At 48.4% G+C, this 23,170-nt stretch overlaps 1 protein-coding gene across 2 annotated transcripts in view; it reads left to right on the plus strand.

Annotated features, from left to right (window-relative positions):
• Positions 1-18,772, plus strand: part of Slc6a17 (solute carrier family 6 member 17) — a 45,884-nt gene extending 27,112 nt beyond the window's left edge. For both annotated transcript variants that reach the window (XM_021631661.2, XM_060392910.1), the window contains exons 7-12: positions 8,422-8,663; positions 8,921-9,113; positions 11,399-11,591; positions 12,153-12,312; positions 13,924-14,086; positions 14,998-18,772. In XM_021631661.2, coding sequence (XP_021487336.1) covers positions 8,422-8,663; positions 8,921-9,113; positions 11,399-11,591; positions 12,153-12,312; positions 13,924-14,086; positions 14,998-15,366 — 1,320 coding nt within the window. In that variant the 3' untranslated portion in view covers positions 15,367-18,772. The remainder of the gene's footprint in view (positions 1-8,421; positions 8,664-8,920; positions 9,114-11,398; positions 11,592-12,152; positions 12,313-13,923; positions 14,087-14,997) is intronic.
• The last annotated feature ends 4,398 nt before the right edge of the window (positions 18,773-23,170 follow it).

Consider the following 23,170-nt stretch of genomic DNA (forward strand, 5'->3'; position numbering starts at 1 on the left):
CTCAAAGGCAGCTACTGGCAGTCTGCTCTTGCTGCTATAAGAAAATACCTTAGACTAAGTAATTTATAAGAAAAATAAATTTTTTTGCTCACAGTTCTAGAACTGGGAAGGTTAAGGTGAAGGCACTAGAGATTCCATGGTGAAGGGGAAAAGGAACCAGCTTGAGCCTCTATTATGAAGACACTAATCCTATTCTAAAGAGTGGATTCCTCATGATTTAGTCACTTCCAGGGAATCGCTCCTGAATATTAAATTCCAATAGGCAGATGGGGGTTTACAGAAACTCTTATTCTGAATTTGGGATTTATCCTGCTAATGCTTTCTTTGAGATGTTATACATGGACATATTTCCACAAACAGTGCATAGCATTTCTGTGTACTCTCGAAGTGTTTACATGCATCTTCACATTATCCTCCTATCACTTGCTTTTCATTTTGCATGACATGATTCTTTTTGTTTTACTTATATTGATATGTAGGGCTCTAGCACATCTATTTCACCACAGAATTAAATTAAAATGTACTTATTTGTTCTCTACTTGATGGCCATTTAAGTTGTTTCCAGTTTTTACTATTGTGATAAGGCTATGTTCTGGTCAGTTTTCTTGTTGCTGTGGTACATAGTATGCCAAAAAAAAAAAAAAAAACAAAACAAAAAAAACCTTGAGGAGGATAGGGTTGAGTTCATCTTATGCTTCCAAGTCACAGTCCATCACTGAGGAAAAGTGAGAGCAGGAACTCAGGCAAAAATGATGAAGGAAGGCTGCCTACTAGCTTGCTCTCAGATGTATGATGAGCTAGCTCTCTTAGATAGCCCGGATCTTTCTGTCTGGGGATGGTGCTGCTACACACAGTGGACTGGACTGGTCTACATCCATCATTAATCAAGATGATCTTTTATAGGCAAGTCCACAGGCCAGTCAGATCTGGGAGGGTCCTCAGTTGAGATTCCCACTTCCTAGTTGTGTCAAGTTGACAACCAAAAATAACCAGCACAGGCTATCATCAACATCATTACACAAGTCTTTGTACAAGTTTCTCTAGGGTATCCACAGTAAAAATTGGAAGTCTGTCTCAAAGGGTATGCCCATCTTCAGCCAAAAGAATTCCCAAATGGTGGTATCCGTGAACACCCACACCAGCTACGTAATTCTCAGTCAGTCCACGTTTGCCAGGCTTCCTTTATTTTGCCAGACAAATGGACACATGTAGCTCATGTACTCACTGAACAACAGGGCCACCTCCTTTCTCAAATCATTTCCTGGATGTTCCGGAAGCTACGCGAATGTTTCTTGGCATTTGTAGAGGCCAGAATCTTCTGAGTTGAAAAAATCAAACCTAGAAGAGCCAAGTCCCCAAGAGTCAGCATGGCATAGCTCATGGCTAAGGGCTCGTTGGTCTCCAGGTCAAGCCTTTCTGACCCATCTTGACATTGTGTTCACTGAGCAATTTTATGGTACAGCCCCTGCCCTTGACTCTGGAGGATTGCATTGAGCAAGGACGGGCTAGAAAGACTTGAGCTCTCCAGCATCAAGGGCATGGAGACAGTCTGTGCTCCTGTTTGCCTGGAGTGATTTATATTTACACATGCCTCCATTACTGTGCAGAGACGGTGAACCAGCTCTTGGCAACAGCCATCTAGAGTCAATGTGGGGTGAGGACCATTGCAGAGAGGTGGCTGTTTTAGCTCATATGAGGTAAAACTTCGGTCTCCAGGGCCATAACACAAGGATCTCTAGGGCCATCTAAAGTTCTTGGTGCCATTGAGTACCAGGTCACTGTCTAGGGCTGCCCAGGATATGGGCACTGTTTCATTAATCTAGGCTACAATATTAAAAAAAATCCCAAGAAGTCATGCCATTTGGTATCTTGAACAAAATCCAAGGAAATTTTGACCAGGGCATCTCAGACTCTTTTCAGATTGTGTTAGATGATGTGAGAGGTCCTCCCCCCTTCTCTGACTTCTTCCAACAACAGAAATTATCTGGGCATTAAGACCTATCCTTTCTGTCCAGGCAGAGAGCTACTGGATCTGATAACTTCTGTGTGTCCAGGATGCTGTAATGACTCATTAGTGACTCTGATGGGATAGTAACTGGTGCTAATGGCTGCTGAATGCCTCAAAATTCCCAGACAGCATTACCTTATCATTTCTTTCAGCAGATTATAAAGGTGCCATCCTATTTCATCATTACAGGTGCCATGCAATCCTCATGTAATTTGCCCAATGTAAAATGGTGAATTACGGAGAGTTTTCTAACTGTATGATTGAACTAACTCTTAGAGAGTCAGAATTATAAACATTCATGTCCTCTGGCTCAGCAATTTCACTTGTAGGTATTTTCCCTACAAATGTCATCAAAGATAAGCAAAATGGTCAATGTTCAGTATTGGTTGCTATAGCATTTGTTTAGTAGCAAGAGACTGGCATGCTCCAAATGCATGAATTCCTATCACTTGTTGAATTCATCCAACAAAAGCTCACTGTGCTAAGACTGGGATTCAGCAATGAATAGAGCAGACAAATTTCCCAGTCCTCAGAATGGTTGATATAAGCTAAGATGCAGCACCATTGCTGACCAGTGTGGCTGGGAAAAGACTAAAGCAGGGAACAAAGAATTGGGGAATCGAGGGTGCACATTCATGCACTTTGTTCACACTGGCCAGTGAGGTTCTGGGCAGAGGAATGAGAGGGCAGGGTCACCCTGACCCTCTTAGAAGACTGCCATAGAGAGTCCAAGAGGAGGACAGGAAGACTTGCCTGTGAGGGTCACTGGCTGGCAGGCAACTGTAAGCCAAGTGGTGATGGAGGGATGAGAGTTGGCCGAGTTGAAGAAACACTCAGAGAACAGACTCAAGAGGGTTTGCTGTTGTTTGGATATGAGGTGTGGGAGAGGTCAAGAGTAACACCGAGGTCTTTTGCCTGAGCAACCAGAAGGATGAAGATGATACTTACAGAGATGGGAAGGACGGTGGAAGAAGCAGAATTTAGGAGGGACACCCAGAATATTGTTTTAGATGTGGCACTTTTAAAATGTCCAATAGATAGGCAGGTGGGGATGCTGAGTGGCAGTTTGCTCTATAGGTCTGGAAGTAACAGGTGAAGGAATAAATTTGGGACTCCTGGGTAATGGGATCGAAAGCTAAGGCTTGGTTTATAACACCTGGAGGGGAAGTACTGTTAGGAGGACACAGCTCTGGGGCCACAGTGTATATAGATTGAGGAAAGAGGGCAGGTAAGGGAGGCAGAGAGGCAGGAAGACACACACCCTCCTGCCCCTAGGAACAGTGGGAAAATGCTTGAATGAAGGTAAGACAGGCACATGATGAAGACAAGCAGTGAACAATCACTGGGCAATGGAAATGGCACTGGTGACCTTCACAAGAGATGTTTTGGTAGAATATTGGGGAGAAACCCTAATAGTAATGGACTGAAAGAAAGTGAGATGATGAGTTAGAGAAAAATAGGTGAAAGCATTTACATTCACTAGTTTCACTATAAAAGGAAACAAACAAACAAACAAACAAATGGAGAGAAATGTAATAGTAAGTGGAGAGGGCCCTGGGGATCAAGGATATTACTGCAGAAATTTTATAATTATGAAAATAATTCATTGAATACTGACAGTGCAATTCATTGAACTGAAAACAGTGCAAGAGCTTTGAAAAGTAGCATGGCATCTCCAAATGATGCAACAATTTTATTCTTAGACCAGTATCTAAGAAAACTTAAAAATTTATATTCACACAAAGTTTGAAAATGAGTGTTCATAGCAGCATGGCTTATAGTAGTCCTGATGTAGACACAACCAAAATGTAATTCAGTTGAGGAATGGGCAAATAAAACAGGGTATGTACATAAAATGGAAATTTATCTAGTCATAGAGAGGAATGAAGTACCAAAGCTGTAATAATGGCACAGTGCATGCATGCAAGCATGAGTACCTGAGTTTGATCCCTAAAACCTACATAAAAGAACCAGGCCTGGTGGCATGTACCTGAAATCCCAGCTCTGTGGATGGGGACATGGGAAGATCCTTGGGACTTGGTGCCCAGCCAATTTAGGTTCAATTCTAGGCCACCAGTGTTCAATGAGTTAGTAACCCAGTTAGAACATAAATAAATAAACAAACACATAAACAAACAAACAGATAAATAAATAAATAAATAAAATGGTAAGGAACAACCAAGGAAAAGATTCAAGGTTAACCTCTGACCTCCACTCATGTACATAGAGAAATATACCACCACCCCCATTTGAATATGTATACAACACACACACACACACACACACACACAAGAATAAAGTAATAATACATGCTACAACATGGAATAGCTTGGAAGGCACTACGTAAAGTGGAAAAGGCCAAACACAAGAGGCCACATAGTGTGCAGTCTCAAGCATATAGATTCCAGAGTAGGTAAGTGCATAGAGATAGTCCACTAGCAGTCATTCAGGGGTGGACTTGAGGGGAGAGATGAGGAACATGCTTCTCTTAAGGAGAAGGCAGAGGCTCTGAATTAATAGTGGTACTGATTGCATGACTTTGGTGTGCTAAAAACCATTGAGCTGTGCATGTTAAAAAGATCCAGATGGTGTCAGAGAGAGGCCCAGTGTCCTTGGGGGAAGAACTGCTGTTAGCTGAAATCAGAGCCTCCCTATCAACAAGAGAGTGAGCAGCCTCTGGCATCATGCTGGCAGGGAGAAGCTGTGGAGGTGGGGGGGTTCCAATGGTGAGAACCTTCTTCTGATCATGTCATCTTTCTCAGCTAAGAGTAAGAATGAAGGAGGGGCGCTGGAGGGCTAAGGAGGTATGAGTGCGAAGTCACTGTCCTTTGGCCCTGAAAACCATGTGGTAAATAGGGCTCAGAATTGGGCGGGGCCTCAGTAGCATTGGCCACCGCTAGCTCTGAGCAATCTGATGATGCAGCTTGTTTTGCACATGAACAGCCTGAGAGCACATTGCTTCCCGTGTTGGTGAGGTGCTTAAGCAGTTGTTATACTCCTCACATATATCAACCTGCTTAAACCTCCTAATGCCCCTCAGGGCATTATCTTATTATTGCTATTTCCTAAAGAGGTGGATTAAGTGTGGAGTGAGGCTGTTAGGAGACAGAGCAGGGCAGCTTGCTGGGCACTCTGGGACTCTGTGGGATCCCAGGAAGCACACTGAGGAATTATGGTGACTAAGAGCAAGGTGATGTGGTAGGAAGAGTTCCATGGAGTGTGGGAGAGATATGTGTCTGGACGTGTGTCCATATGTACATGTGTCTGTATATGTTTTAACATGAGATGTGTATCTCATGTGCTGGTGTCCATATGAACCTCGCTGGAAGAGTACTCAGGAAGCCAATATTGTGGCTACCTATGTCTGGGGAAGGAACTTCTGGGGTTGAGGGGTAAAGAAAAGGAGCCCAAAGGACCAAGAGTGCACGTTGACTCCTAGAGAAGAGCGTAGAGGTCTCTGAAAGTTCCAAGAACCCAAGAAAAGGGTTAGGTGGTGGGACTTGTTGACTCCCCTTTGAGCAAAGACCTCTGATGAAGGAGATGCCCAGACTTGTGATCTGTGACCAGCTTATCACCCAGCTTCCACTGGGGAGATTCCTTGTCTGGAGGCCTGGTTTCACAGCTGCAGGACAGGGTGCACAGTGATACCGCTGCACAGAGCTGTCAGCAGAGCTCATGGGACTGCTCCACCCACGTGGGGAACACGTGGCAGGCACAAGCTATTACCCTGCTTGTCCCCTGTGAAGGTGACACTGCTCTCAGGCTGTGGGAACGCTGCACTTCAGTGCCATCTGGTGCCTTGTGGCTCAGTCTGGTTCTGCTGTGGCAGGTGCTGGAGAAGAACTGAGAAGCAGGAGTGTGTGATGGTGTCATGTGTGCGCTGCTGTCACATGTGTGCTGCTGTCATTCGCCACTCGGGCTGGTGCTCAGCAGCTGCTTGTGCATTCGGAAAGCATCTTCTATGCTGTAAAACACCTTGTTCCCTTGGCAGGAAGTGACTTAGTCACTATGCCAAAGAAATAGCAGGGAGCCAATGCTATTATCACACTGAGCATCCGGGAAGGAATGGTCTCTCCGGAGTAGAAAATCCCTTCCCACCTCTCATAATCGAATCCCACTGTTTGGAAGGGACATGGGGCATCCTGTCTAGATAGTGACTGACTTCTCTTGACACTTCCTGAAATGACATTTTATTATCCCATGAAACCTGACACAAGTCTCCTTTAAAATCAAGTAGCACCAGGCATTCCATACTGAAGCCTCCTGACTCAGTTCACCTCCAGATTAGCTTTGGATATCTGTTCATCTCCCAACAGCAAAAATGCCCTATTTAAGCTATGGATCAGAAGCACGAGTATGGAAGAACACTCACACAGGGCAATCACAAGGGTAAGCTTTAGCGTTAGGTGATTTTATGGGGCTTCAAAGCTCAATTTGTAGCTACCAGTCTGCTTCAAACTCATCTAGAAGCTGGGTGTGGTGGCGCATGCCTTTAAACTCAGCTCTGAGGGAGGCAGAGGCCAGCCTGGTCTACAAAGCAAATCCAGGACAGCCAGGACTGTTATACAGAGAAACCCTGTCTCAAAAAACAAACAAACAAACAAACAAAAAACATTTTTTTTCTCTGACAAATACAAAATCATCTAGGGCAGGGGGATGGGGGTTAGGATGGGAGGGAGGGTGAGGATTTAGAAAAATGAGATTAATGGTTTCCGAAATTTGGTATTGGCTGTAGTTGGGACTTGCTACACTGCCCTTCTCTACTTTTGTTCATTTTGTAGCAAACAGGCCATATTTAAAAAGAATCAAGATAGCTATGATCTTAACAAAGAAACAATTGTTTCTAACCGAAATGGTTACATACACTTCTACCCTCCCCTGTCCTTTGAGATGTCTCTCAAGCTATTGGGCTGTCTCCCCTGGAATAGCTGCTTTCATTTAAGAAATTTGGGCCTAAAAAGTGATGGGGCTAGATATATTCTTGCTTTAGCTTTAGGGAATGATGAGAATTGTAAGGGAAGTTCCATGTTTGGGTCTCAAAGATAATTGAAGCTATCACACTGGACACCAGGAAACACCAGTGAAGACCAGCACAACTTCAAGTAGATGTAATTCCTCAACCCATTTCTGGAGCCTTTCGGAGAGTCATTGAAAATTTGTCTTCTGAGTAGATGTGAGGATGGGGGTTTGGGGTGGGGTTTAGAAGAGTCCTTTCTCAGAAGTGAATGGCTGTTTTCTCTACTCTCTAGTTTTCTATTAGGCCCAGAAGTGACCCTTATTTCCTGTCTTAAAAAAAAAAAGTTGTGATGCTTTGCTTTCTGTTCTTGTGGAACTCATTTGGAGGAAAAACAACCTGCACGGATGCTAGGCTATTTATAGTTTTTATTGATTCACTTGGAGTGAAGATTCATATTGTGTTGTTGAAATCCTGGCGTGTTGAAGTGAGTCCCCGAACCTTGCTGGGGACGTTAGTGCAGTTGTGTCTCACAGCAACGTAGTACTGTCTCAAAATAAAACTAGAAGCAAAAGCCACAGGTCTAAACCCACTTTAGCCCTGAGGTTTTACATTGGAGCCCTGGGCCTAGGTTTCTTCCAACCAACCAACCAACCAACCAACCAACCAACAAATTTCGTCCTACATCAAAAGCCAGATCTCAGTGTTAGGGATGGAGCTCAGAAGTAGAGCAGGATCCTAGCATGCAGGGGATCCTGTGTGTGTGTGTGTGTGTGTGTATACATACATACACACTGCAGTATATATACACACTGCAAAAAGGGAATGAGTTCTCAGCAAGCCTGAAGTGAACAGTGAGACCCAACAACAGCAGAAAACAGACCTTATCTATGCCATGTGGTGGCCAACAGCGGCGCAGGACTGTCGAGTCAAGAGCCCCGCAAAAGACAGGCAGAAACTGCATTTACAGACCCGCTTGCACCTGCCCTGCCCTTCTCCCTCTTCTGTCTCTAATGAGTAGTCCATTAGAAACAGGGATCAGTTTGCCATTGTCCATCTCTGCAACGAGACCATAAACTCCAAGGATGCTGGAACCTTTTTCATTTTCCTTGGCTTCTACCTTGAGGAATGAAGAATGAAAGAACATTCGATTTGAAAAGGCCTTTGGAAATAGCTCCACACTACCAAACGCTCTTGTAGTTCAGCCTGCTGTGTAAGCACTCAACATTTATTATTATTTTTTTTCCTTGCTAGCCTCTGCAACACCCTTAGAGGCTGTCTTTTGCACCTGAGGAAAATGAGGCTCAGAGGAGTTAGGTGAATTTCCCAGGCTCCCTCAGCCACAGCTGCTTATGCTGCAGTGACTCTGTTGAGGCTCAGAAAGGGCAGGGATGGTGGACACACCATTAAAACCATCACCTCTTTGTCTCTTTCTTTGCTCCCATGGTCATGCCCGTAGCTGGACAAGATGCTGGACCCCCAGGTGTGGCGGGAGGCAGCCACACAGGTCTTCTTCGCCCTGGGACTGGGCTTTGGAGGTGTCATCGCCTTTTCCAGCTACAACAAACAGGACAATAACTGCCACTTCGATGCTGCCCTGGTGTCCTTCATCAACTTCTTCACCTCGGTGTTGGCTACCCTCGTGGTGTTTGCTGTGCTGGGCTTCAAAGCCAACATCATGAATGAGAAATGTGTGGTCGAGTAGGTGGCATGGCCCGTCCAGTCCCTCCTTTTCCTGCCTGCCTCACCCAGGGGTAGCAGGTGGGCCGGTAAGGGTGAGAGGTCCCCTCTATTCCACAAGGGATGAGATCATCATCTTTCCCAGCCCTGGCCCACAAGGACAAACCTATGGATGTTTCTGTCAGTGGCCTATGGGTACCCTTCCTAGGATTCTGGGAGGGGCCTCTCGGGTCCTACTCCTACCTTCTTACGTGGCCTGTGTTCTCTTTGCACTATAGGAATGCTGAGAAAATTCTAGGGTACCTCAACTCCAATGTCTTGAGCCGGGACCTCATTCCACCCCATGTCAACTTCTCACACCTGACCACCAAGGACTACTCAGAGATGTACAATGTCATCATGACAGTTAAGGAGAGCCAGTTCTCAGCCCTGGGCCTGGATCCCTGCCTCCTGGAGGATGAGCTGGACAAGGTACTGGAACAGGCTGCCCTTCCCAGAAGAGAACAATCCAAAGATAGGCTTAGTGGCTGGAGCTTGGGAACAGGCCTTGAAAACCCATAGTGAGTCATTCACTTACTAAGCAAAGACACACTATGTACATAGATGGAAAAAGACAGAAAGTATCAAACAAAGCATCAGAGGCAGCCTATGATTAGATGAAGGGCCAAGGGAAACACCGAAATCACAGGAGCCTTTGTCACTTTGAGGCAGCTTCCTTGTTTATTTATTTACTTATTTATTTAGATTTTTTTATGTGCATTGGTAGTCTGCCTGCATGTATGTCTATGTGTGGAACTGGAGTTACGGACAATTGTGAGCTGCCATGTGGGTGCTGGATTTGAACCTGGGTCCTCTGGAAGAGCAACCAGTGCTCTTAACTGCAGAGCCATCTCTCCAGTCCAGCTTCCCTGATTATTGAACGGGCTTCCTGTGCAGAGAATCCTGTGTAGACAATGCACTTAGAACAGCACCTGTAAAACAGGCAAATGCCAATGCCCTTTAGTTTCCATTTCCTTTGACCCCCTCCATGCCAACGCTATGAGTCAATTATGAATATTGCTCCCAGGTTTAGCAATAAGCAGCCTGTAGCCTGGGAGGGGAGGGCACTTGATCAGCATCTCACAGCTAGTTAGTAAGCAAGCAAGCAAAAGAAGTCCAGTACTCTTGCTGCAGAGTCCTTGTTCTGCCTCATTGAGACTTCTGCCCTCCCCAGCTGCCCCACCTCTGCTGCCACATAACACTCCTGAGAAGAGACCCTGCCTCCTCGTTGATGCTCAGGCTGATGTGGAGATTACTTCCTTGTGCTTGCATTTGCACTTCTGGGCACCTTCAAAATGACCGTTCTAGACCGTGCTAGAAGTGGTCACAAGAAACAAACCCACCGAGCCCAGGACTCTTACTGGAGTCCAGGCTCATGTTATGGACAGCAAACCCCTGAGCCCCTGCGCTTCTTCACGAGACCAGAAGATTCCCATAAAGGTGTCTGAGCACCACGTCAAAGGCAGCTCTGTTGCCCGGAGATGTAGTTTTGTTGGTAGAATGTTTGTAGCAGCCAGGTAGCCCTGAGTTTGAACCTGTACACTTAAAAAACGGGGGGGGGGGGAGTATAACAGAAGAAAAGCACAAAGCTTCACTGGCCTACAGGAGCTGCACCCCACACCTCTGACCTTTCTCCCATGATCGATAGTAAAGGAGCCCAATGTGTCCTCTCCTTCCATGGAACTCCACCTACTCTCATGGGCATGGGCTGATCCTCTGACTGAACTAGAATTATAGCAGGTCTTGTCACACAAGGCAACCTTAAGAGTATCTGAATTGACAACTAAAAATTCAGGCCGGGCTATGTGTTCCCTCAAGATCACAGGAGAGTGGTGTGAGCAGGCAGTGTGTGCAGGTGTCCATGAGAAGGACCCCTGTTTTAAGGCAATGGCTCCCTACTGGGGCTTACCAGGAGAACCCCTGCTAGCTTTATAAAATCTCACACCAGCTTAACCCTAGACCAATGACATCACTGTCTCTGCGAGAGACCCTGACGTGACCGAGTCCTGGACTCTGTGGGTTTGATTCCTGTGACCACTTCTAGCAGAATGGTCACTTTGAACGTGCCCAGACGTGCAGATGCAAGCACAAGGAAGTTACCCCCACATCAACCTGAGCATTAACGAGGAGGCAGGGTCTCTGCTCATTAAAGTCTAAAGTCCCCAGTTCCTGTCACGGGACAGCCAAACCCGAGAGCGTTGTGTTCAGCAGTTCAGAACTTAGAGGGTTCATAGTGGTTGCAACAAAGATTATGTCTCAGAGGAGGAAGGTCCTACACGGGGTAAAATTCTAGATGTTTTCACCTGGCTCACTGGGGTCTTTGAACAACCTGGAGATCCTAGGTCCCCCAGGGAAATGTTCGGGGACTTTGGTTTTTTTAACATTTTGGTTTGCTTTGGTTGTTTTTGAGAAAGTCTTAGTCTGGAGTCCAGGTTAGCCTGAAACTCAATGTGAAGCCCAGGCTGGCCTTGAACTTGTGGCACTAACCCCTGCTTCAGCCTCCTGAGAGCTGGAATTACAGGTGTAAGCCACAACAGCTAACTTTCTCCAGCAATTCTGGCGCTCACTAGTGTTTGAGACCCACTGTCTCATGCTGAGAGAGAGAGAGACAGAGAGAGAGAGAATGGTGATCCCTATGCCCTAAGGACAGAGGGAAGGAGGCAGGGGACTTCTGGAGTAAGAGTGGCCTTCACTCTCTGCCCTCCTCCCATCCTCAGTCTGTGCAGGGCACAGGCCTGGCCTTCATCGCCTTCACTGAGGCCATGACACATTTCCCGGCCTCCCCCTTCTGGTCTGTCATGTTCTTCCTGATGCTCATCAACCTGGGCCTGGGTAGCATGATCGGGACCATGGCAGGAATCACCACACCCATCATCGACACCTTCAAGGTGCCCAAGGAGATGTTCACAGGTAAATCCCTGTTGCCCTGCCAGTCACCAGCATGTGCATGAGAACTAGGTTCTGACTTGATTGGGTCATTCTGCATCCCATCTGCAGAGCGCTCCTCTCCCTGACTATCAACAGTTGGGACTGGGTGTACCATTCAGCTACCAACACTGCCAGGAAACCTGTCTTCCTCTTACCTGCATCTCTAGGGAGTAGGGGGTGGAGTAGATTATCTTCCTAATCTTCCTACTCCCAAATGGGAAAACTAAGTCTTCCCAGGAAAGGACTCTAGGACCAATCAGTAGAATCATCTCAATTCAATTCAATAACTAAGCAGAGCAGTTGCCTTGAGCATGATGCTGTGCCAGGAGTGGGGAGCATGGCAGGAGAATGCAGTTTGTACCTTCCTTGAGTCTCCTGCCTGATGCAGGGGAGCTCAGAACCCCACTTGCAGGGCTGTGTCCCTAGCTCATGAAGAGGGGCAGGCTGCAGGCCTGCTGCAGTGTGATGGAAGGGAGCTGTGTTCCCCCAAAGTCCACCCACCCTGCACCTTTGCCCCCACACCGGCCTCCCGGCTCTCTGTAGTGGGCTGCTGTGTCTTTGCATTCTTCGTGGGGCTGTTGTTCGTCCAGCGCTCCGGAAACTACTTCGTCACCATGTTTGATGACTACTCGGCCACCCTGCCACTCACCGTCATTGTCATCCTCGAGAACATCGCTGTGGCCTGGATTTATGGAACCAAGAAGTAAGGAGGTCAAAGAGGAATGGTGGGGACACGAGGGGGGTTCTTTCCCAGAAGGGTTTTCTGGGGAGTCTTGTGTACTCATGGCTGCTTGTGAAAGAGGCAAGAGATTATAGACCATCAGAGCTAAAGGACCCCTTAGCAATGGAAAATTATATAAAGAAGGCATGAATACTAGAGGCCGCTCAGCTTGTAAGAGACAGAGCCATGCTAAGAACCTTGGGAATCCTGGGTTCAAATCCCGATGCCAGCCTCAGTGACTGACTGCCACAGCTCCTTTGCCGAATACCAGGCCTTAGATGTCCACTAAGCCTGTTTAGTATTAGCAGGTGGTTGGGATCTGAGGGCTCCATGTTCTCAAAGGGTTGGTAGACTTCAGCAGTCTGATTGATAATTTTATGGTGTGGGTTTTGGCCTCAAGTTTAGGCTTTTCTGGGAAAGAGGATTTAGCAATAAGGTAAGACCTAGTTTCATGGCCTGACCCCGAGGCAGATGTCCACTTACTGTCAGCTCTTGTTTATGGTCAAATCTGTGTTCCCAGGGACTTCCAAGACTGACATCTCCCTACACCCTTATTATTTATTGTATCTACTGTCTTTGTCCTCAGAGGGATCCAGGCCTTCCATTAACTCCTCAGCCTGACCTTGCGAGATGTCCATAGGGGTTTGAAATCCAATATCTCTCACAGGGGTCATTTGCTTTCTGGGAGGGCATAGGAGGAGGTGCAGAAAGCATAAGAAAAAGAGCACCCAAGACAGAAATGATGACAAATGCCTTATCCTTCCATCACATGTGCAACTGAGGCAGGATTTCCATGAGTTCGAGGCCAGCATGGGCTACACAGCAAGCCCCAGTCTCAGGGGGGGGGGGAGGTGAGGGCTGGAAGGTTCTGCTGGAAGGACTCTGAGTGTGGAGGCCATGGACTCCTGTGCAGTTTGTGGAAGCCCTTGTTTTTTATAGCATTAATTTCAAACGCATTATATAAATTATGCACAATTACATAGAAAACGAATTGTAAAGCAGTGATGTGTGTAAATATTTCCAGGTATCTTCAAATACCTAAGAAAGGCACATGCTAAGAAAATGTCTGATGCATCTATTTGGGACAAAGTCACAAGTATTGTTAGCACTCCTAAGGTTGCTTGTACTTATAATGGAAGGAGTGACCAGACTCAATTAGTGTAACTGGGGTAAATATGAGGTTTGTATACCACTCAAACCTATAGCCAGCCTGCCTTCTGGAATTCTAGCACAGTTTAGAGAAGTTTCTCCCTCCCCATGCTAGGTAAGTGCGTTGCTGCCTCTCCTCCAGCAGGGGGAGGCTTGAGCCAGGTGGGTGGGAGAAGGCTGTGCTTTGAGAATGCAGGGCGTTCTGGCACCTAGCCGCTTGGCCTTGGGCCTCTCTAACGGGTCCTATCTCTGGTGGAACATGGGGCGAAGCAGGCAGAGCAGAGCCTCCTGGAAAGCGTGGGAGCCTCACACCGCGAACACTGAAGGCAAAGCTAGCAGAGCCCAGAAGGGATTGGTCAGAAGCAAGTGACTGTAGGGGAAATCACAGAAAGGTCGGTTGTGAAGGCAGGCGCCAGCTGCTCTGTCTTCTGCTGTGCCTGGCAGGTTCATGCAGGAGCTGACAGAGATGCTGGGCTTCCGGCCGTACCGGTTCTATTTCTACATGTGGAAGTTTGTGTCTCCGCTGTGCATGGCTGTTCTCACCACAGCCAGCATCATCCAGCTGGGGGTGTCGCCCCCGGGCTACAGTGCCTGGATTAGGGAGGAGGTGAGTGGTGGCCCCCACAAGCCCCAGAGACACTCACATCTTCTCAGGCCTTTAACATAGCAGATGATGGGAACAAACCTTTCTAGAGCAGCTATTCTGTGACAAGTCTTGCTGAGAGCCTTGTATTCCAAGGGTACAAACAATCTTAATGATAACCCTAAGACGTGGCATTATTCCTATGCCATAAATGGAGAAGCCAAGGCTCAGCAAAATCAGTATACTTTCTAGGTTTTCTAAGGCATAGTCTCTTTTCATAGTGTCTGTGGAGTACAATTACTCTTCCTTTCCACAGATGTAGACACTAAGGCCCCTTTAACCAAAGCAGACATTTTTATTATTGTTGTTGTTGTTTACAATTTATTCGCTTTGTATCCCAGTTGTATCCCCCTCCCTCATCTCCTCCCAGTCCCACCCTCCCACTCTCTTTCTCTTCCTACCCTATCCCTCTTCCCTAGTCCACTGATAGGGAAAGTCCTCCTCCCCTTCTATCTGACCCTAGCTTATCAGGTCCCATCAGGACTGCCTGGCTCCTCTTCCTCTGTGGGCTGGCTAGTGGGAGAAGTGATCCAGAAGCAGATACACGGAGCTCATGTCAGAGACTGTCTCTTCTGTCCTTACTAGGGGACCCACATGGAGACTGAGCTGTCTATGGGCTACATCTGAGCAGGGGGTCTTGCATGGTGTTTGGCTGATGCATCAGTCTCTGCAGTCCCCTCCTCTCCCGAGGCCCTGCCAAGCTGACATTTAAGTAGCACTCCCTGAGGACACTATTTCTCCTGCTACTTGGTCAGGGTGGAAGAAGGCGAGGTGGATAGGCCATGGGAAAAGATGGGTGGGAAGAGATCAGTCTGTAGGCTCGGGACTGGCACTGCCTGGTGCCCTGCAGCATCCTTCCTGCTGTCACCCTTTAGGCTGCCGAGAGATACTTGTACTTCCCCAATTGGGCCATGGCACTGCTGATCACCCTCATTGCCGTGGCAACCCTGCCCATCCCTGTGGTGTTCATCCTGCGGCACTTCCACCTGCTCTCCGATGGTTCCAACACCCTCTCTGTGTCCTACAAGAAGGGCCGCATGATGAAGGACATCTCCAATCTGGAGGAGAATGACGAGACCCGCTTCATCCTCAGCAAGGTGCCCAGTGAGGCACCCTCCCCCATGCCCACTCACCGCTCCTATCTGGGGCCTGGCAGCACATCACCCTTGGAGACCAGCGGCAATCCAAATGGACGCTATGGAAGTGGCTACCTCTTGGCCAGCACCCCTGAGTCAGAGCTGTGACCACAGCTCCACCCGGCCTGCCTCCCCTCAAAATCCAACCTGCCCACTTCTCTGGGCCTGGCCTCTTTCTCCATGGTGGCCACCAGACCCAGGCCAGTCCAAGGAGAGAAGATCTGCCCTGCCTTGTTTCCCACCCAAGTCCCAGAAGATTCCCTACCTGTGATCAGGGGTCTGGAGACCATTCAGTCCCCATTCCAGGACTCCAACCCATGTAACTTTTTAAAGAACTCTTGCCAAGTTGCAACCAACGTAACCACAGCAGTCCCAGGATGGGGGAAACTTCAAGTGGGCACTTTAGGAGTCACCACCCCCTCTCCCTGTCAAACTTAACCACTTGCAGTTCTTGGGTCTTGGGGAGGGTCACTTTGTGCTGCTGGTCACGGTGGTGGCGGTGGGCAGAGGCTTCAGGGTTGAGCATGCAGGAGGTAGATGTTAGCCCAGACTGCCATAAGAACAGGACTCAGAATCCTGTCCAGCCCAGCTGGGCTGTTCCTGAGCTAAGATGGAGTAGGGACACGTGTGTCAAGACTCGGGCTTTGATTTGCCCCGAGGTATATGGAAACTCCTCAATTCTGTCTTCTGAGAAAGGCGGTGTGTTGAACGGAATGAATCCGCAGCCAGCTCAGGGAATTCTGAATGTCCCTGCATCCCCTGACAGGGGCAGGTGGTGGTATGATCCTGATTTTGCCTGAGAGCATGGTGGCGGCGTCACCTTAGCTAGGGTTTAGCTATTTCTCAATCTCTTCTCTCCAGCCTGGATCCAGGGGTGGTGGTCTTTGCATCTGTCCCAGAGAGAAAGCAGGGAGGGGGGGGGGAAGGCAGTGCAAGGCGAGGTCTCCAGAGCACAACTGGTAGGTTCCCAGCACAATCTCAATGGTATGGAGCACAAGGGAGACACACTCTTCCACACCTCATCTGGAGCTCGATTTTCTCTTTAGTGGCAGCTTCTCCCCTAGAACGGGGGTTCCTGGCATTCAGGAGCCACCATTTCCAAGGAAAGACAGGTAATTTCACTGCCCCTTTGGGCTGCCACTCACTCTCCTTGTTGCACAAGCACAGCCACTAGTGTGCACGTCCTGTGAAGACACCTTGGAAACCTTCCCCAAACTTCCCTTAACCTGTTCAGAGAAGTAGCGCAGGCAATTCTGGGCAAAGCAGAGCCTCAGGCCCTGAGGGGAGATGCAGCCTATGACAGTGTCCCTGATCTTTTTTTAGGGTTCCCCCGGGAGTGGGGCTGTTTCAGAGAGGCTGACCGGAGAAGCACAGTCTCTCTCTGTGTGCTATCGCATTAGAGAGATGCACGTGAGAATACATATGGCTGGCTGGCTGGCTGGGATGGACGGACAGACGGGTGGGTGGAGGTATAATGGGAGACTGTCTCTATCTTTGAAAGTTCTGGTAGGCAGGAAGAGACCTGGGCCCCTTCCAGAGGTTCCTGGGTCTTTTCTTGTGGCCCTGACTTCCCTCGGTACCGATAGGGACAGACTAAGGCTAGGTGCCCACATTTTACTCCTCTGACTACTGGTGACCTCCCTTCCCTAGCCTAGGAGGTCCATCCCCTCAGCCTGCCAACTCTTTTTCCTCAGTTCCACACACCTTCTCTCACTCCTAACCTTCTCGCTCCCACCTGTCCTAGTATTTAAGGCGAAAGGAGTTCCGTATGTCCCTAAAGAGATGAGCTTTTGGGGCATGGCATCCCATCATCGGCCCCCTCACCTGACAACACCTCCTACCTGGCGCCATGCCTAGTCCCAAGCAGAATTAGAAAACAGGAAAACCAGGCCCCAGCAGAGACTCCACTATCTATACTCCTCTCTATCTGCTATTTCTATTGTACATTCAATCTGTACATGTGGGTGTAAATGCTGTGAAATGACAAACCCAATATTATACTGTGGCTGGTGGACTATTTTCATCCTCAGTGCTGTACAGATCTATTTTCATTGTATATTTGATATATTTTTAATTTTGTAGTGTGGCTGGGCCAGGCCCCAGCCTGCGAGCCTGCAGCAAGTAGGGGGGAGGGGGAGCTGAGCTGGGGCTGTTTGCTTGTGCACTGTGGGCTCTGTAGTGTATGTTGTAGCCTTTCGCTGTAGGCCAGAACCTGTCCTGGCTGCATCTTTGCTGTGAGTTGGACATAGGATCCAGAGCTCCGTGTGTGTGCGTGCGTGTGCGTGTGTTACATTCGTAGGCGTGAGTGCACGAGGTGCTGATTTGTGATACCCCCACCCACCCAGTGTTCACCACCTTCTGAAGACCCGTATCTTTCTCTCTGCTCTGTGGGTGAGGCGTCAGGGCGGGCACTTCTAAGACGCTCTAGCCGTGGGGAAAGGCATGTGTTTCCTGCAGGTGATTCATTGTCATCACACCTTTAGTGGCAAGGAGGGCCTGGAGTCAGGGGAAAGCCCCCAAGTTTATTTCCCAGTCGGCTTTCTGTTGTTCACACTGGAGTCCCACTGCCTTCCACAGACAGTGCCGGGTTTCTTAGGCTAGGCTTGCTGGAGGAAGGCACCTCTCTGCCCCTTCTGTCCTGCATTTGTCCCCGAGAAAGTCCTGAGTACTCAGAAAGCAACAGCTGCTCCTCAGACCTCTGCTGGCCTCTCAGGAGAGCTGAGGCAGAATCACCTGAGCTGGAAGTGAGGGTCAGGTTTCCAAGTCTTTGCCCAGGGTCCCCAATGCAACCAGTTGGTGCTGTCCATACAGTGCCCTCCAAGAGACAAGGGTTTGAGGTGGGGCTGTTTGAGTTGGGGCAGTGCAGGCGTCACCTAAGGGTTCTCTGTTCTGCCTGCCTCACAGCCCCAATCACCAGCTTCTTGCTCAGGGAGCCCCCAGGCCTCTTCACAGAGACAGCATGAAGCCTGAGGCCCAGTTTGGGTGGTGGGGGAGACATGAGTTGCAGAGGGATTGCAGGTAAGGTTGGCTTCTGCCATCAAGCAATAAATCTTCAGGGGCTGCTGCTTTTTAAGTGCCAGGAAATGCCCTTGAGAGGCAACCTGTCTGAGCTGTGAGCCAGGCCCAATCAGGCCTGCAGTATTACTAGGCAGGAGCTTCCCTTCTACCCTTCCTTATCGCCAGCCCTCCCACAACCAGAATAGCAAGAGCGAGCGGGTCACAATACTGTGACTCTCTGTGAACCCCTGCATCCCTCCTCCTAGGTCTGAGCTGCAGGAAGCTGGGGGAGGAGGGCCCAGGGTCATTTTTCATGAGATGTCCTGCTTTGTACAGACCTAAACACATGCCAGGCAGTCACTTCAGGTCCTGACACAGGTTCAGAATGGTTAAAGTTCATGTGTCCTGGACTGGTCAGGATCACTGACCAGGAGGGGGGATGAGGCATTGTTACCCCAGGGCCCTACCCCATCACCTCCCTACCCTGGTGTACAATAAAGTGTCTGTTCTTACCACACTCTCTTGTCTCTCTTACATTTATGGGGGGTGGGGAGCTGAGACAAAAGTGTGTTTTAGGATGGGGTGGGGCCAGTTTCCTTGTGGGTTCTGGCTGACAAGGTTGTGGTTGGATAACCAGTCAGTGTCTTAGGAATTTCCCTAGGTGTTACCAATGCGTAGACACTGTGCTTGGCCTTACTGTGCTTCACACACTGGGTACATCTGAGGCCATTTCTCTGAGGGGAATGCTTGAAAGCTATGTTTCTCCAGGTAAGGAGAGTGAGGCTCCATCTATCACCAAACAGAGTTTGGTGCCCTCAGGGCCTTTCAAGGGCCATTCCTATCCAGCTTTATACATGTCCACTCTGCAAGGATGGGGTAGCAGAGGTCTGAGGGGGAGACACAGGGAAGGCAGGGGGCTGACTTGACCCTTAGGGAAGTGGAGGCTTACAGCAAGCCATGTTCTAAGTTCTGAGAGAGTTACCCCTCACTGCACATAATAGCTTTTGGAGTCTCCAGTGGAATGTGCTACCCCAAGTTTTTGTTAAATCAGCAGGACCATAAAGAACGGAAGGAGCTCCGCTAGGAATGCAGTCTTCAGAAGAACCCTACTCCCATCCCTTCCAGTCCCAGTCTGGATCAATGCTGTGGGATCCCAGTCTCATAGAACAGGGTCCTCCAAAGGAACCTTCCATTGCCTTTCCCTGCCGCCCTGCCACTGTTCCAGGAGCAGCCACCAGGTGGCAGGAACCCCTTTCTGTCCAAGTGTTATGTTAGCCTGGGAAACCTCTTCAACTGTCACTTACTCCGTGGGGTATTCACTGAACAGACATTAAGAATACGTCTTGAACGGCCTCTTTTGTCACATCAACCCCTCGTATTTATCTTTCAAACAAGGGAATGCCCCAATGCTGGACAAATCATTCCCCGTACGGTTGGTAATTTTGGTTGAAATGGCAGCCATCCCTCCAGGAGGGATACAAAGACACTAAGAGTCACTGTATTAAGAGCTTCGCTGCAGTGGAGCCCTGAAGTCAGACTCCTCACGGTCAAGTTTAAGTTCAACTGTCTGCTGGGATTTGTCTTTCCTGAGAGACCTTAGGCAAGCAAGCTACTCAATCTCTCTGAGCTACCATTTTTCTAATTTGCAAGAGAGAAAGAAGGAGAGAGGATACTTTAAATGTGACAATACACCCTGAACCAGTTATTTCTTGCAGTGTTCCAAGTCAGTCCAAAATCCTAGACCAACCATCATATCATACCTCATGATTTTATGAATGAGGAATCCCAGGGTGGGTTAGAACAGCTGATTGGTGGAAACTAAAGTGGTATTCAGTTGCTACCAGAGCTGCTCTGGCAGTCCCAAGAAAACGTTTTTCATATTTATTTAAATATCTAGTTCCTGGGTGAAAATGGGCAGGAGTGGGGTTTAGCTGTACCTGTTGGTCAGAGTGATCTTCTGCAACTGATATTTCTATAGCGCAGTTCTTTTCTAGTGACCAAATTCTTACCTGGTGGCTCAGAGTGCTCAGGGAGACCATCTTAAGGGTGGAAAAATGGAAACTGGAAGCTGCCTGTTCCTTCAGGCCTGGCCTTGGGAATGTATCACCCCCACCGTAGCCTATGCACCTGTCCAGAGGCACACAGACCTCGATGTAGATTTGAAATGGGAGGGTGCCCATATGATAAACCTATTCAGGGGCACTGGATGTGTCCCTCAAAGTTTTTCGTGAGAGGATATTGAAGCACAGAGCCACAGAGCCACTCTGTTCTTCTGAGGAGGTGAGCAGCTAAATTTGGGCCCTGAATGGAGGCAATAGGTAGGGAAGAAGATGAGAAAGGCAAACTAAAGGCATGAGTCATAGACAACTTCCGCCTCGTTTTGGCCCCAGGGACAGGAAGTGTGAGATTTCAATCATGAGTCCGTCACCAACCTTGGGCAGGCCACTTAACCCTCTGAACCTGTATGACAATAATATATCTTCTTTGAAGTGCTGGAAGGCATAAATGAACTCTTGAGGTGCCAGGTGGCCATAGTATAAGAAGTTTTTTTCCACAGGGAGACTAATATATGCTGATTAAGCATTACTCTCTTCTGACCATGCAACGAGGCATCATCCTAGGACTATTATTGCTAGAAGACAGTCTCAGCCTAACCCAGGAAGAAGCCAAGGAAGAAGGAAAGAAGCAGGCACCTACCAATCCTGTCACTATCCTGTTTCCTCCTTAGTCACAATCAGACAGAGCTTCATCCAGTCCTAGGCTCGGGCTAAAGAATTCTACAAACTTCAGGAATGTGGCAGCATTTTTGCTGGTGAATTTTCAAAGGCATCCCCATTCTTTAACTCTTCTCCCATTCTCTGCCTCTCCTCTTGAACCTGAGCAAGCAAATCCCTCCTCTGACCCACAGGAAATGGAGGAAGTAATGCTGTAGGACTTGCAGGGCTACATCAACAAAGGTATTGTTCTAAGGATAACGGTTCTGGGGGGAGGGGATTTAGCCGCCTTGGGAGGTAGCCCAGCTACCTGAGACTACAGAGCTAGAAGCAGCACATTTGCAGGCGGTCCAGCTGGCAGCTTCAGCTGAGCTCTTAGCATTTGTCAACCACCAGCCATGAGAATGTGCCACGCTGACTCTTCAGCTCAGAAGAACCTCATATATATGCAGTACCAGTGGATGTGTAGTTTCAAGTGCACCAGGTCCAAGTACTGCTCAACTGAGCCTGTCCTGACTTCCTGGCCCATAAAAAAAAATGACAGGAAAAGTTACATATGGGGCAATTTGTTTTACAGTGAAAATAACCAAGAAGTCAATCTGAAGGATGGTCCGACCTAATCACCTTATAACAATTGAGGAAAGAGAGGGCAGGGGTAAGAATTCCTCCAACCAAGGAGAGGAGAAACCATGACCAAAGACTGGCATCCTGACTTTCACCCCAGTGTACTCTCTACCATATTACAAGGCACCGATGAAGAGGGGCCCAACCTTCTCCCATTTCTAACCTCCATTAATTCTTTACACGCAGCATGAAGCAGGTATCTGGAGTTGTACTAAACCCTGAGAACCCACATAAAGGCTCAGGTCAGGCCTTTGTACAAGCAATCACAATGAGGCTCGGTGTGTCTGTCTCCGACAGTGCCAGACACACTAGATGAGATGGGAAGGAACCTGGGAGATGCGAAGGAGACTTAGGTTATTTAACAAAAAAAAAAAAAAAATGAGTAAGATTAATCCATGTAGACAAAGTACCAGCTGCAAAGCAGAGAGACATGGCGAGGGTCTACTCCCGGGTTCCCAGGGTTCTGGTTAGCAGGATAATGAGTCTTTCCCTTGTGTCCAGAGGTAACCTAAGCAGAGACAGACCCTTAGTCTTCATTATCCAACAAGAGCCTGGGTTTGAGTTGCCTCTCCAGACAGTTGCTCCTCTTTCTCCAGGATAGTGCTGGAGGGGGATCAGCCATCAGGATTAATTAACTACTATACTGGAATGAACCTGTTTTGTTGGAGCTCAGCCCAGGTAGGAGGAATCTGTACTTTTCTAGATGGAGAAATATTGAGTGCCAAGGAGTCATGCCAGCTGGGCCTCTCTCTCTCTCTCTCTCTCTCTCTCTCTCTCTCTGTGTGTGTGTGTGTGTGTTTGTGTGTGTGTGAGTGTGTGCACTCCCCAGCTGCAGCTGCCTCCCACAGCCCAACAGTAAAAAGGCCTCTAGGGGTCCCTTCAGCTGTCTCTAGCTCTGTGATTCTCATGAACACAGTCCTACATGTGGAGACCACATGGGCCTCTATGTTTTCTCTGTTCTTGGTCCAAACCCATCTGAGCTCCATCTCTAAGGTTCACCGATGCTGCATAGGCCTGAAGCCCCTTAACAGGAACACGCCAATGAGGTAGCAGCTAATCCCTCCTAGCCCTATGACTCTAAGCTACTGTCTCTGAAGCTCTGAGTTCTAACCCAGATCGAGTTTGTGATCTGCACCCTTCTGGTCTCATCCTCTTAAGAGATGGGCCATCAAAAGGCACCTGGAGTTCCCTGATATTTTTCAAGGAACCCAACCCTGTCCATAGCCCTTGTCAGAACCAGTGTAGCTCCATATTGCCTGTAGTACTCTGGGTTGTTGTCTTAGGTACATTCTTTCTAGAACCCTCCTGAGACAGCTGTCACATTAGATTTGGAGCCTGAGAGTCTAGGGGTGGGAGCAGAAGAATAAAATGAGCCGCTAAAGCAAACAGAGCCCCAGTCTTCTCTTGTCTGCCCTACTCATCCCGCACAGAATAAAAGGCCTACCACATATGCCTGGTGATGAAGTCTGATAAAGCAATTCAATTTGCTGGGCTGAGAGGGTGCAGGGCATGCTGGGAAAGGATGCTGGCTTCTTGGTCTGGATCTCAAGGAGGAGGGGCTGGTCCCTGGCAGGACC

Source organism: Meriones unguiculatus, chromosome 10 (genome assembly GCF_030254825.1).
Source record: "Meriones unguiculatus strain TT.TT164.6M chromosome 10, Bangor_MerUng_6.1, whole genome shotgun sequence".
In the NCBI taxonomy this organism is placed as follows: domain Eukaryota; kingdom Metazoa; phylum Chordata; class Mammalia; order Rodentia; family Muridae; genus Meriones; species Meriones unguiculatus.